Consider the following 14670-nt stretch of genomic DNA (forward strand, 5'->3'; position numbering starts at 1 on the left):
ATTGGCTACGAAGAAGAGCGGAACCGCTGTTGTCAGAGATGTTGCTGTGGAGACGCGAAGTCAGACAAGTAAGACAAATAATTACTTAATTTTCTTATTAACAGTTACAACTCAAGTCATTATCTCCGTATTTCCGTAACGTTACATGCGAATCTTTGGTCAAACGAACGCATTCTGTGAATAATCAGCTTGCACTAGCAGGTTAGTTCAGTGTTTACATAGTCACAATGAAAAACAAAAACAAAGACCCAAATATAATTTTGGCGCAGATGTGTAACGTTTGCATGCCTATTTTGCATGAGGACCAGATTTTCCAGTTATTCGGGTAACTTAAATTGGGGAAAGATTACCATATTTTTCCCTATTTATCATGACACAACATTTCATCTGAGCACATTAAATGAACGGCTGTGCTCTTCTAAACTTGGTAATTTCATCAAATCCACTTTTGTGATTTTTAGTAACTTAGGTCAAAAAACAGCTAATTTGTCTAATTGTGAAAATGTTGTGTTATGTTGAATAGATGTTTTTGTGTCTAGAGTAAAACGTGTGTGTGTATATATATATATATATATATATATATATATATATATATATATATATATATATATATACACACACACATGTAGAAAATATTAATAAGAATGATATCAAAACAGGTAATTTATACAATCTGCAAAAGTTCATCTAGGGGTATTTCTTGCCCAGTGTAGTGGGGTAAATATTTTTACATTTTGTGCTATGACAACTAAAATAACTATTTTCCCTTTCCTTTTATTTCGATTAATAACACATTGGCTGATGTGTAACGACCCTGCACATGCTAAACTCATAATCAAATATGTCACAATTTTGCACATAAATGCACATTTTTCTTGCACCTTTCCCTAGACCAGTGTTTGAATGTTCATCACTAAAGTTGTCATGTGTTTATTTCTTGTCTTTGTGCACCTAAAGGCTTGATACAATGTCTTCATCACTGATTGGTGTTTAGAGACACTTCTACACTCACAATGCTGCAAGCAGAGACCCTCCAACTGCTGTGCCTCACAGCCTCCAGTGGGGTTCCTCTTTTCTCACGAGGCTCCACCAAGCAGCTTCCCTTTTCCATCGTCGGCTCCCTAAACGGGGTCCATATGTTTGGTGCCGGCCACGGGGCTCAGTTATCGAGCTGTGAGACAGACAGAGGCAGCCGTGTGGTTTGGGAGGTCTTTCAGGAGAGCCTGATGCTGATCGCGGTGAGTGGCGGCGGGGGCTCCGGCATCAGTGAGCTGCAGTTGCGCCGCCTTCTGGAGAATGTGTGGAACTGCATGGTCTTGGTCCTGGGACAGGACGAGCTGGCAAACATACGCAACGTGGAGCGGTTAAAGCGAGAGTTGCGCTCTTGCTACCGCCTGATTGACATGCTTTTGGAGCGTGTCAATGACGATCAAGGCTTTATGGGGGATCTGACACAGTGTGCTGACTGCTTGCTTCCCTCCAACTCCGGCTTGCTTCAGGAAGCCCTAGACTCCTTCGCCCAAGCGGCGGAAAGCGAATTTGGCTGCCTGCTAGTGCGCGGCCGTGTGGCGCAGGCCACGGAGAAGTGGTGGTCTCGACTGTCTCCCCAGGAAGTTGTTGTGCTCTCAATCCTGGTGCACTCACTTTCTGGTGCATCGTCATGTGACTACCCGGTCTTCCTGCCCCAGGGCAGTCCAACCGTCGCCATTCGCTTGCTCGGTTTCCAACTGCTTCCCGGGGTTCACGTGTGCATCCTCTGTGGTCCCAAACCCTCTTTATACAAGGCGGAGAATGAGCTTGTTAGTCGTTTTTGGTCCACTTTGGTGGAGAACCTACGCAGCTGTTTGGAGCAGGGCGATCGTTCCACTCTTCCTCCGTCTGTGAGCCTTCGCTGGGATGTCCAGGCTCTTCTGCTCATCAACCGCGAGTCTCGACGTGCAGTCACCGTCTGCCCTCGGGTTCGTGGTGGTTCTCCTGCGGAAGCTACACCTCTCCTTTCATCAGCAAGGCGCTTGGAGCTGCTCCGACTTTTTTACACATTTGCCGTGTCTCGATATTTTACCTTGCAAGAGACATCCGTCTCACCAGCCTCACCTACCTCAGAGGATTTTTCTCAGGGATTTACCCACATCCCTGTGCAGTGCTACCTTGTGACTGATGAGTGTAAGTGTTATGGCCTGCAGAGTCCCCAACACCAGCTCTTCTTACTCATGGATCTCTCTGTCCCAACGTTTGCCTTGCGTACTGTGGCTACACAGACTCTCTCAGCGATTACCACCGCAACTGCCTTTTAAGACATCAGTTTTCTTCTGTATGGGTTACTTAAAGGGTTAGTTCAACCAAAAATGAAATTGCTTTCGTTAACGACACAATTTCGTTCCACACGCGTAAGACCTCCGTTCATCCTCGGAACACAGTTTAAGATATTTTAGATTTAGTCCGAGGGCTTTCTGTCCTTTGAATGTAAGTGTATGCCCACTTGCTGTCCACGTCCAGAAGGTAATGAAAACATCATCAAAGTAGTCCATATGTGACATCAGTTGGTTAGACTCTTTTGTAATGTAGACAATACATTTTGGTCCAAAAATAACAAAAAATACGACTTTATTCAGCATTGTCTTCTCTTCCGTGTTCCTCAAAAAAAGATTAAAACGGTCATGAATCAGGATTCAGATTGCGCATCAAACTGTCTAACTTCTGAAATCACGTGACATTGGCGATACAAATCACAAATCAATCTGCTGATCCACGACCGTTTGAATCTTTATTTGAGGTTTGAAAACAAATGTGGAAGAGAAGACGATGTTGAATAAACTAGTGTTTTTTTGTTATTTTTGGACCAAAATGTATTGTTGACGCTTCAAAAGAGTCTAACTAACCAACTGATGTCACATATGGACTACTTTGATGATGTTTTCATTACCTTCTGGACGTGGACAGCAAGTGGGCATTCACTTACATTCAAAGGACAGAAAGCCCTCGGATTAAATCTAAAATATCTTAAACTGTATTCCGAGAATGAACGGAGGTCTTACAGGTGTGGAACGACATCGGGGTTTGTCATTAATTTGTTCCAAACGGAAGTCAATGAGGTGCATAAACTGTTTGATTACCAACATTTTTCTAAATAAATATCTCTATCTTTATGTTCAACAGAAGAGAGAAAGAGTATTAGAACAATTTGGGGGTAAGTAATGACAGAATTAAAATTTTTGGGTGAACTATCCCTTTAACCAGGTAATCTGGCATTAAAGGGATAATACTTCAAAAAAGGAAAATTCTGTCATTATTTTCTGACTTGTGTTGTTGCATAACCCGTGTGGCTTTTTCTTCTGTCAACCAATAAAAAGTTATTTTGAAACAAAAAAATTCAGCTGTTTATGATACAAAAGAACATTTAAATCCCATTGTTTTTTGTTGTACCCCACCAAAATATTTAACCACATGCTGTATATTTTGTGTTTCACACAAGAAAGACATACACACAGGTTTGGAACAAAATTAGGGTGTAACTGATGACAGAGTTTTCATTTTTGGGTGAACTATCCCTTTTAACTTGATGTTTCTGGTTGCGTATTAATCTAAACGAGATTATTTGGTAACATTTTACAACAAGGGTCAATTTGTTAGTATAAGATATCATAAACTAACCATGAATAGTACGCGCGTACCATTTATAACCATTATGATGCTAGAATATTATCTGCTAATGCATTTTGAACAATACCATTGAACAATAGCTGATTTGTAAATTATTATTAACCTACATTAATGTTCATTGTTAATAGTTGTTCACAATAAAATAACTTGTTCAGTTATACTTTAAACGTTTTTTAAGATCAATGAACAGAAGCAGATTTATAAATGAATATTAACCTAGATTAATACAGTGTATAATATAGTTTGCATTATGCATTAATGTTAACAAATTGAACCTTATTTTAAGTGTTGCCAAGACCATTTTGAATTGATACTGCAAAAGTACTTCCTTAGGAGCTAGAATAACAGTTACATCACAGGATTTAAACACATGAGATTCTTTAAATCAAAATATGGAGCACTTATTAACTCTACTGTATGACTGTTTATGTGTAGCATTCACACTGTAATACAAAATTCTACCTTTGATTTGTTATTGTTACTGAACATGAATGCATTTTTGAAAGCTGTTAATACCCACTTAATGACACTGGTGAATAATATTAGTGTGTGAAATACATATTGTTTGAAATGCATCTTTAGATTTTTGCTGTGTTTCAGCCACCAAGAAATAAAACCATTCTGCGTTCTAGCATTAAATCTGCTTTAACTTTTTCTGATCCACAGTGTGTGCGTGTGGATGTTTTTGCGATTTAAGCCACTATAATTCTCAGTAACCACTCCATCTGCTGGCCAGTCTTATTATGTTTCAAAAACATAAAAAAAAAAAAAAAAGGACCACCACCCGTTGGAATCCAACGGCCGTGGGCGAAGGTATGATGCATGTAGATTTTTTTTTATTCTTATTTATTATAATTTAATTTCAATTACTTTAGCTCCGTGCTTAATCTGACACCCAATTTCAAATTATTATTAAATTTTAAATGATAATTAAATTTAGAAACTAATAATACATTTTGATTACCATATTCAATTAATTACTCATTTATACGAGACAAATTGCGTAGAATTTATTAGGACCCATTGGTTCAAGTTGCTTTTAATAGCTCTCTTGCACCTGTTTACACTTCATACAAAATCATGTTATGATAAATGTGCTATCATAACTATGTGACCATTTATGTCTGTATTATTAGCTTATACTAGCAGCATAGCATACAGATAAGCGATTAGCCTTAGTTTATACACAAATTTGCACTTACATTTATTTTTAATCTTTAATGTAATTGTTCAATCAAGTAAATATTTAAGTAAATAAGTCCAAATATTTCAGTTTTACAACGAATTACTGCGGTTCAATTATTCACTTAATATTATTATTTATTAACAGTTAATCATTCAATTGGTTTTAGTAGGCTAAGCACTGTTTCACTATAAGATTTTATTTTTTTATGCGTACGCATGTGTGGTTTTGAGCAATCCCCCCGAGTTAGGTAAAAACTGCAACAACAAAAAATTATTAGGGCCTACGCGCTGTTACTAGCCTGACAAGCCAGACCCACATCAAGATGTTTGGTCTGGAAACTCACCATTGACAGGGCTCAATCCGAGGGGCGGGATAAACGGTTGTCTTTCAAACTCCCTCTGCACGCGATAGGATAGCGCTACACCAACCAGAGCAACGAAGGTGAAGCAGAGCTCGCTGACTGATTAAACATTCGCCGTATTCGGTCGGCTAAACTCCAAACACATCTTCCTTTTTTAAGAATGACTTCAGTGCCACTCTTTGTTCTTTTCTCAGAGAAAAGCTTAACTCCAAGTCTTCCAGAGTCGCGGTCAGAGCTGATTCGAAAGACCGCCGCCGTTCGCCAGTTTCTGTGTTTACTAGAAGCACGCAAACGCAACTCGGCTGTCGTCATTATGGCCCCGCCCGCCGACTCTAAACATGATGTGATTGGGCCGTCCAGATTTTGAGGAACACAGCTCAGAATAGTATTGAGAGTTCCTAGACGACACTTGTGGGCAAATTAAATTTGCCGCTAGGGTGCGTCTAGATTTCTAGGCTACGCTGTTACAAAAATCCGGTGATTTATAAAAAAAAAATTTGACGGGAAAATTTGCGCACCTGCACGCAAACTCTGAACCATGCGTGCAACAATATAAAACTGTTTTCATTTTGATACATGTGTAGCCTATAGGGTAATGTACAAGTTTCATTAATGGCGATATAGGCCTACACTGAAATTACATAAAATCATTACTTAGGATTTAAACAAACATATATGAATTTAGATAAACATGTGGATGTGCAACTTCAATAACAATGAAAGCAAGGATTAAATATAGGCTAATGTTTTAGCGAGAATGATCGGTGATCAATCAATCAACTTTATTTATATAGCGCTTTTACAATGAAGATTGTTTCAAAGCAGCTTCACAGTGTTAAACAGGATAATATTGCAACAAAATTTTATTTGGCTGTACAGTCATGTTATCAGCTTATATTAATTTATCATATAGCGACAATGTTGGCAGAGCAGGATTACAGTTTATAGAACTAAATAAGACCTAATTAATTAATTTGACTTGTATATTTAGTTGAATAATTTAGATCATAATTTCAGTGTCCCCAACTGAGCAAGCCAAGCCAAAGGCAACAGTGGCAAAGAACCAAAACTCCATCAGGGCAAGATGGAGGAAAAAAAAAAAACTTGGGAGAAACTAGGCTCAGTCGGGTTCTCCTCTGGCCTATTAACACACAGTGTATGATTATTATTTTGGCAACCTTACTGGTCAGAAGTCATATTAGATTGGAATATTCAAAATTCTGGGTATCACCCAAGAGACGGGTTTATTGAGGATGGCGCATCGATTACACAAGAATATGAATATCTGAAAGATCGGAGTTATTGTGCTGGAGACGGGTTTATTGAGGATGGCGCATCGATTACACAAGAATATGAATATCTGAAAGATCGGAGTTATTGTGCAGGAGACGGGTTTATTGAGGATGAACGTTCCATGGGAAATGTTCCCGGTTCCGCCTGACCTAGTTAATGCAGCCTAACAATCAATTTATTTGAAAAATGAAAGTTAAAAATGTTCTATGTGTATGCCATAGTAAAGAGATGTGTTTTTAGTCTAGATTTAAACTGTCAGAGTGTGTCTGCTTCCCGAACAATGCTAGGAAGATTGTTCCAGAGTGTAGGTGCTAAATAGCAAAATGATCGACCGCCTGCAGTTGATCTTGATATTCTAGTATTTCAACTGGCCAGAGTTTTGAGATTGTGTGTTTTTTTTTGTTTTGTTTTTTGTGATGCACATGTTACAGGCCCCGTGCAGAGGGCCGTGTTGCAGATTAGAAAACTCCTGTGAAAACAGGAAGAGAAATGAGGAGACAGGAGCGAATGCGTGTGTGTCGCGCACAATCCCCAGCAATTGTTTATTCAATGTTTTTTCTTCTTCATTGTAAACCAATAAAGCTGTATCAATAAAATATTTATGTTTTTTCCTTAATGTACAACTGTCATTTTCCCTCCGTTAAAACAATGCACATTTCACATTTACAATCTACTCAAACAATATAAGAGGTATTTTATGCATAGACAATCATCACATGACTGAAAATGTAACTGTATATAAACCATACACATTTAACATCTGAGTTACTGATTTTGATAATCACGTCTGCTACCATAACATTAGTTTTCCCTTCTGCATTAGCAGGAAATATTTGTATTACATTCGTTTGCACTGAAATGTCTGTTTAAAACATTTAACTGAACAAGTGAATTTGTGTCACACAGGAACTCTGACCAACTCAATTCTAATCAGAATATGGACTGTAATTATGGGGCGTGTTTCAACGAACCAGGAAAGACGTCTTTGGGTACCCCAATTGGATAGAACTACAACCAGTCAGAGCAATGGAGCGACGCGTAACGTTAGTTGTCAAATGTCAACAGAACTCAACTGTGCTGTGTTGCCAAGTCTGCAGTTTTCCTGAAGGTTGTTTGTGGGTTGAAGTGAATGTGAATTTTAGCAGGCAACCTTGTCAAAATAACAGACATTTTACCTCCCAAACAGCTTTTTGTTTTGTTAACTCTTTACCCGCCAGCGTAAAAAAAAAAAATTGCCAGCCACCACCAGGGTTTTTGACAATTTTCACAAAAATGTTATAGACCATAGAATATTTTGTTTAATGAATATCTGAGCATGCAATATATCAAAATAAAGAGCTGACCCTCTTCTTTAAAAAAACAAACAAACAATATATATATATATATATATATATATATATATATATATATATATATATATATATATATATATATTCTAGGATTTCTTTTTTTAATCAACACTTGAATATGGGTAAGTTTCATAAAAAAACAACATTTTGAACAAAACGCTGAAAAAAATCACGTTTTTGCGAAAGACTATCCAGATCAGACACAGAATGATCATCAAACACAGATGGAGTAGAATAGATTGAGTCCATCAACACCCGTAATGCTTGCACAGTCCTGTAGCGCGTCCTGGGTCCACATTTCATTCAGTAGCCTAACATTAGATAGTTTTGACTCATATGCTGTTTAATGATGATATTCACGTTATTTTACATATGCATATAATTTCATGCCATTGTATGTTTTACTCCCTCTTCCTTGCGTGTGTTTTGATCGGGAGATTCAGTACTCATTCAAAAGATGCGTAATAGCGCCCACTAGCGTCTGACAATGAAAACACAGAAACCAGGAAAATTTTTAGCCTGCGCGGACTTGGCAACAATGTGCAGTTGAGCTCTGTTGACATTTGAATGACAATGCGTCGCCATAATCACAGCCCAATGGAGCAGTTTCAGACTCATATTCTGACTAGAATTGAGTATGACCACGTCAGGCTAGGAAAATTCGGTTTTTGGCTGGGAGTGTTTTCTCACAAATAATGGAAAATTCCATATTTGGCGGGGAAAGAGTTAAAGGGTTACTTCAGCGTTTAGCATATGGTTTTTTATCAGTAGAAACCCTGGAGTATATTGAATGTGTTGTGATTCCTCCCCTCATATCCCCCTGAGACAAGAGATTTATGCATTTTATTTCTGGAAAAATTCCTCCCATGACGCAAATTGACGATATTTGCATCATCTTTGGAATTTTGGCCAGAGGTTAAAGACTACAGCCAGGAGAGGGAGCCATTTCCACATGTTTTCAACCCGTGCATGGGGGATGGGAGATCGCACTCACAGCTCAGCTCCCAGCTGCAGGCACTCATTTAAACGGAGCTATGGTGAGCAATTTAAGTGTTTTAACTTCTCAAATAAATTTCTATGAAAGTTAAGCTTCCAAAGGCATGAACTGAAAATGCGCCAGACTGAATACATGTTGTGAATGTATGCCGCGAGTGCCGTCGTGATTACCTCAGCTCTCATCACGAGAGCTCATCAGCTCAATGTAATCTGACTCCTGCAGCGTTAGTCGCTGCTCACCCGGCGACTCATTCATAATAAACAGACACGTTCAGTATTTAATTGTATTGTCTGTTCTCTAACTCAGTCACAGTAATTCAGTAGCAGTGGCTTTGGGAATACTATTCTGACACAATCCTGCGTGCGCAAGATCATTTTTTGATAGTGCAAAAGGGCATTTCGCCCGCGCTTGAACTGAGTTTTGCAGAGAAATGTTTGTCTCGCAAATAAGAAAGTATATTAAGCAAACGAAAATCAATTTTGCATTTAAAATAAGCTTATTTGGATGTGCGCCGATATTATATTTCACATGTGCAACGTCTCGTTTGCTTGGGCTCCGATACCCACTCTGACTGCTCGACGGCTCGCTTTGCTCAACAAAACTCAACGTTACAATATGACATAATTCCAGCCAATCAGTGATGAGATGGATAAATTCTGATAGGCTGGCTTAACAACCTCACACAAGACTCCCTGCATTACTCTACAGCAGACAGGGAAATATACATAGTGGAAATATATGGAAAATCAAATTTTACGCTGTAGGGGATTTTAAAAAAAAGTAACGTGAGTGGAAGCGAGGTGGCGGCGCCGGGACAGTGTGTGTGTGAGAGCAGCAGAGAGATCATAGAGAGATGCGACAGAGTTGTGAAATTGCAGGCGTGGCTGTTATTTCAAATAGTGGAGCATATTTTAAACTAATCGGTTAACCGGTTTCAACCGGCTAATGAGGCTCGGTGGTCGATCAAGAAAATGTTTAGTTTTCACCATCCCTAGTCTAGAAAACGGCAACTTCATTTTCTGTCAGTCTTAGTACAAGATGTAACTATACATATCACATTCAGTGAATAACAGTCCCAAAAAGTCAACGTGTTCCTTTAAGGCCAAAGTATACTTGACTTTTACATGTATGCAAGGGTCAGCATACAGTGCACTACTAAAACTGAAACATGGCTATCCCCCCTAAACCAGCTTTGTATAGGTTCCAGAACAAAACATTTTGGAATTGTGCTGGGCCTATTCATGTGCCCCAAAGGGTTGCACCTGTTTTCAAGGAGAGGAGCAATTACAGATATCTTGAAAAGACAACCCTTAGTTTTCTATTTTTCTCATAATATAAGCGACTGTGGTGAAATTGACATTTAAAACGAAACAAAACATGAAAGGGAAAACAATAAATTTACAAGATACATCATACGTGTTATATTCTCAGTGAACTTGACTGGGGTCAGGGGAAAGGAGAGGGAGTAGGTGGTGCGAGATAAGCGAGGAGAGAAGTTTGGGCAAAGTGGTGTCATGCTCTGTCTTTGAGATCTTCTCTCCAGATTGTTTTTGTTGCAAGTTATCTGATCTTGTGTTCTCTCTTAGCAGGACAACCAGTCTTACACAAGAGTGAGCAGACAAAGAAGACATAAAATGGGATACAGATATGCTATTAATTTCCTAAAATGTTCATGGAATGATACTAACACCCAAAATGCTGTCTTTATTTAACAAAGAAAGATAAAGAATATACAGGCTAAATAAAGACATCATTTTGGGTGGTTGCTTGAACATTTTAGGAAATTAATAGTATATTTGTATCATATAAATAGCATTGTACAACCTGCACAAAATATAATTAGCATTACACCCAACAATTGAGAAACTAAAAAAGAGATTATATAAAAAAACTGTCACTAATAGGGAGAGAACAGAGGAGAACTGTAACAGACACATGTGACAGGGAAAGAAGTTTGGTTTGGGGAAAAAAAACATCACAAGTTCTGTCATTGAGCTTTTCTTTAAGTAAAGTAAAGACATCAAGACATGTTGTGGTAGGATATGAAATGGCTGCAGGCAGCTCATTTGAATGCTATTCCTTGTTCTTTTGTTCACATATAATTAACCACTGACAAATTAAACTCTTGTCTGTAGTTAGGATTGGTATTCCTGAGTCAGTCCCACAGTCAAAGGTCAATGCAGTCTGAAATATTGTTACAGTACAGTCAATAAGCTCTAAATTGTAAAAAAAAAAAAAAAAAAAAAAAAACAAGTCATGTCTGCTACATCCAGTCTCATTATCTTTGCTTAAAATGAATAATTTGGGTTCAGTACCAGATGAGATTTGTGACATGCCTCAATTTGCAAAGACAATGTGTGGATAGAAATGTGCTTACAATGGAAGTCTATGGGGCCCCTTAGACTTTACTGCCAAATGCCTCGCCCTTGTCTCCCTGAAACTAGTTTGAGATCAGACATTATATAACAGAATAAAAACAACAGGCATTGCCTTGCCTATATGGTTGGGCATCGTTTTGATTTGAATGATTCTGATTCTTAATTTCGATTTCAGTTCTTTTCGATTCTCGATTTCGATTTTTTGAGGGGTGGAGTCAAAACATGTAACATCGATATTCAATGCTATTTTCGATACCACCAGGAAAAAAACACTGCATATAATGTCAAATACATATTTTTAATATAATATTTTTTTGTCCATCTATTAATAATCAAACATTTCTTCTGAAGAGATCACTTTATATGATAAAGTTTTAAGCTTTTTCTCATATACACTCACCTAAAATGCAAGATGCTATCCTATCAATATGGGCCAACATTTCTAAAGAATGCGTTCAGCATCTTGTTAAATCAGTGCCATGTGGAATTAAGGCAGTTCTGAACGCGAAAGGGGGTCAAACACAGTATTAGCAGCATCGTGTTCTTAATAAACCTTTAGGTGAGTGTATAAACATTGATCAATTACTATTAAAATTATTTCACAAATATTTGTTAACTCAATGTATTTTTTACAACGGGGTAATTGTGTTGCAATAGCTTACACACAGCACAAGGAAACTTGATTTTCAATGGTACATTGAGTAAACAGTAATAAAATAAGAACAAATAAACTTATTAAAAACAATAGCACACAAAAACACAATAGAATAAAATTTAAATAAAATATATTAAATAGACTGCTTTATTTTTTCAGGTAGGTCTAAGAAACTGAATATATAAAAATGCAAAGTAATTAAATTTAAAATAACATTGGATAATGTTCTTTGTAAAAAAAAACAAATAGCCTACAGATTAAATAAAACCATTAAAGTCACACAAATTGATCAGTCAAGAGCAGTGCGATCTTTTGTCTTTTTGTAGTTTGAATAACAAATAACTGCTGTCTCTATAAGACCTAACGCACACATTCCTAAACACTGTTCCTGTTACTCAGGGGTTAGCAGGGATTAGTAGAATTATGTGCAATCCCGAGCGAGCGGGTGCGTGTCAACTCGCTGTCGGTTGCAGAGGAGAGTGCAGCTGGTATCGATACTGTAGAAACTGAGTTTCGTGACAACACTAGTTGCAATGTGCCGACCCAGGCTTTTTAAAAGCGAAATAAATTTACACTTTAGAGCGCCGCTTACCGTGCTCCATGGCTGCAAGCACAAGCGGGCGCGGCAAGCACTTCCGGAAATCAGGTGGCCACTATGGAAACCAAAACCTGCGCATTTGGAACCGATGATCGTAATCGAAAACAAATGTTCTAAACAATTCCAATGGCATCGTTATTTTTTTAACGGTTCTCGATTGCCAACCCTATATATAATATTTAATATATATATATAAAATTATAGGTACACTTCAACTATGAGAGACAGAATTTTTTTAAGACTTTATTTGCAAATTATGGTGGAAAATAAGTATTTGGTCTCCTACAAAAAAACAAGATTTGTATTGCTCTCACAGACCTGTAACTTCTTCTTTAAGAGGCTCCTCTGTCCTCCACTTGTTACCTGTATTAATGGAATGTGTTTGAACTTGTTATCAGTAAAAAAGACACCTGTTCAATGTCCACTACCTCAAACAGTCAGACTCCAAACTCCATTATGGCCGAGACCAAAGAGCTGTCAAAGGACACCAGACACAAAATTGTAGACCTGCACCAGGGCATTTGGATGATCCAGAAGAGGATTGGGAGAATGTCATATGGTCAGATGAAACCACAATAGAACTTTCTGGTAAAAACTCAACTTGTCATGTTTGGAGGAGAAAGAATGCTGAGTTGCACCAAACCTACTGTGAAACATGGGGATGGAAACATCATGCTTTGGGGCTGTTTTTCTGCAGAGGGACCAGGATGACTGATCTGTGTAATGGAAAGAATGAATTGGGCCATGTATCGAGATTTTGAGTTAAAACCTCCTTCCATTAGCTAGGGCATTTACGATGAACATGGCTGGGTCTTTCAACATGACAATGATCCCAAACACAATACCTGGGCAACGCAGGAGTGGCTTTGTAAGAAGCATTTCAAGGTCCTGGAGTGGCCTAGCCAGTCTCCAGATCTTATCCCCATAGAAAATCTTTCGAGGGAGTTGAAAATCTGTGTTGCCCAGCGACAGCCCCAAAACTGCTAGGAGATCTGCATGGAGGAATGGGCCAAACTGCCAGCAACAGTGTGTTAAAACCTTGTGGCAACTTACAGAAAACATTTGACCAACAAAGGGCATATAACAAAGTATTGAGATGAACCTTTGTTCAGGACCAAATACTTATTTTCCATCATAATTTGCAAATAAATTATTTAAAAATCAGACAATGTGATTTTCTGGATTTTTTTTCTCATTCTGTCTTTCATAGTTGGAGTGTACCTATGATGAAAATTGCAGGCCTCTCTCATCTTTATAAGTGGGATAACTATATATAAAATACAGCTTCAACTCTCATATGTTGTATTAATCTTTATTAGCACCCTGAGGGTATGTTAATGATTCTAACTAGATAATAAAGGTAATTTCGATCATGTATTGCATTTAAAGAAATAGTTAACCCAAGAATCTTATCTCTAAGCTAGTTTGGATAAGATAATCATCATGATCTCTACATATCTACACACGCAATTAAGACACTTTTATTGAAGGACTGTACTATTTATCCTGTTTAAAGCTACACTGTGTAACTTTTGTAGTTTTTTTTCTTAGCTTAAAACTCTTAGTTCTTTGAAAAATATATGTGCTCATTAATGTATATTTACTTCTTTCAAGTAATAAAGTATTCTTGTAAGTTTATAATATGCCATTGAAAATACATACGGGTGAGGGGTTCGAATGCTGGTCGCCATGTTGCCCCTCCATCTTGAAAGTACATTAGCCAAAGAGGGACATACCCGTAAATTCAAGCTTCGCCTTTCGCGTTTTAACACTTGATGTGTCGAATGTGAAGAGAGGGATTGCCATGTTAATCTTAGACTAAATCACCCACTGTAGGAGTTAAAACGAAATCGGAATCGAGAGGAACAGAAACTAATATACACTGGATGGTCATATACCTTTACACTGCTAGATGGGGGAAAATATCACACAGTGTAGCTTTAAAATGTGTCAAGCCACCTTGATTAATAACATCACTACACACTGTTGTGACTTAAAGGGATAGATCACTGACCGTCACCCAAAAATTAAAATGATCCTATGTTTTACTCACCCTCAAGTCATCCTTCCATCATTCTTAAAGATGAATACAATGAGTTGTATTAAAAAAAATCATAGTTCTTCCAAGCCTTATAATGGTAGTGAATGACAGGCCTGATTTCCATAATAGTGCATCCATCCATCATAAAAGTG

The 14670-nt window shown here is 37.9% G+C and overlaps 1 protein-coding gene across 1 annotated transcript; it reads left to right on the forward strand.

Moving 5' to 3' along the window:
- Window positions 1-2362, forward strand: fuz (fuzzy planar cell polarity protein). The gene is made up of 2 exons (XM_067454313.1): window positions 1-68; window positions 958-2362. Exon 2 carries the CDS (start codon window positions 1014-1016, stop codon window positions 2292-2294), a length of 1281 nt encoding a protein of 426 aa, XP_067310414.1. The 5' UTR covers window positions 1-68; window positions 958-1013; the 3' UTR covers window positions 2295-2362.
- The last annotated feature ends 12308 nt before the right edge of the window (window positions 2363-14670 follow it).

The sequence above is a fragment of the Pseudorasbora parva genome, chromosome 9 (assembly GCF_024679245.1).
Source record: "Pseudorasbora parva isolate DD20220531a chromosome 9, ASM2467924v1, whole genome shotgun sequence".
In the NCBI taxonomy this organism is placed as follows: domain Eukaryota; kingdom Metazoa; phylum Chordata; class Actinopteri; order Cypriniformes; family Gobionidae; genus Pseudorasbora; species Pseudorasbora parva.

Excerpts from the sequence above, each read along its gene's own strand:
- fuz (XM_067454313.1), top strand. The coding sequence starts at position 1,014 with ATGCTGCAAGCAGAGACCCTCCAACTGCTGTGCCTCACAGCCTCCAGT.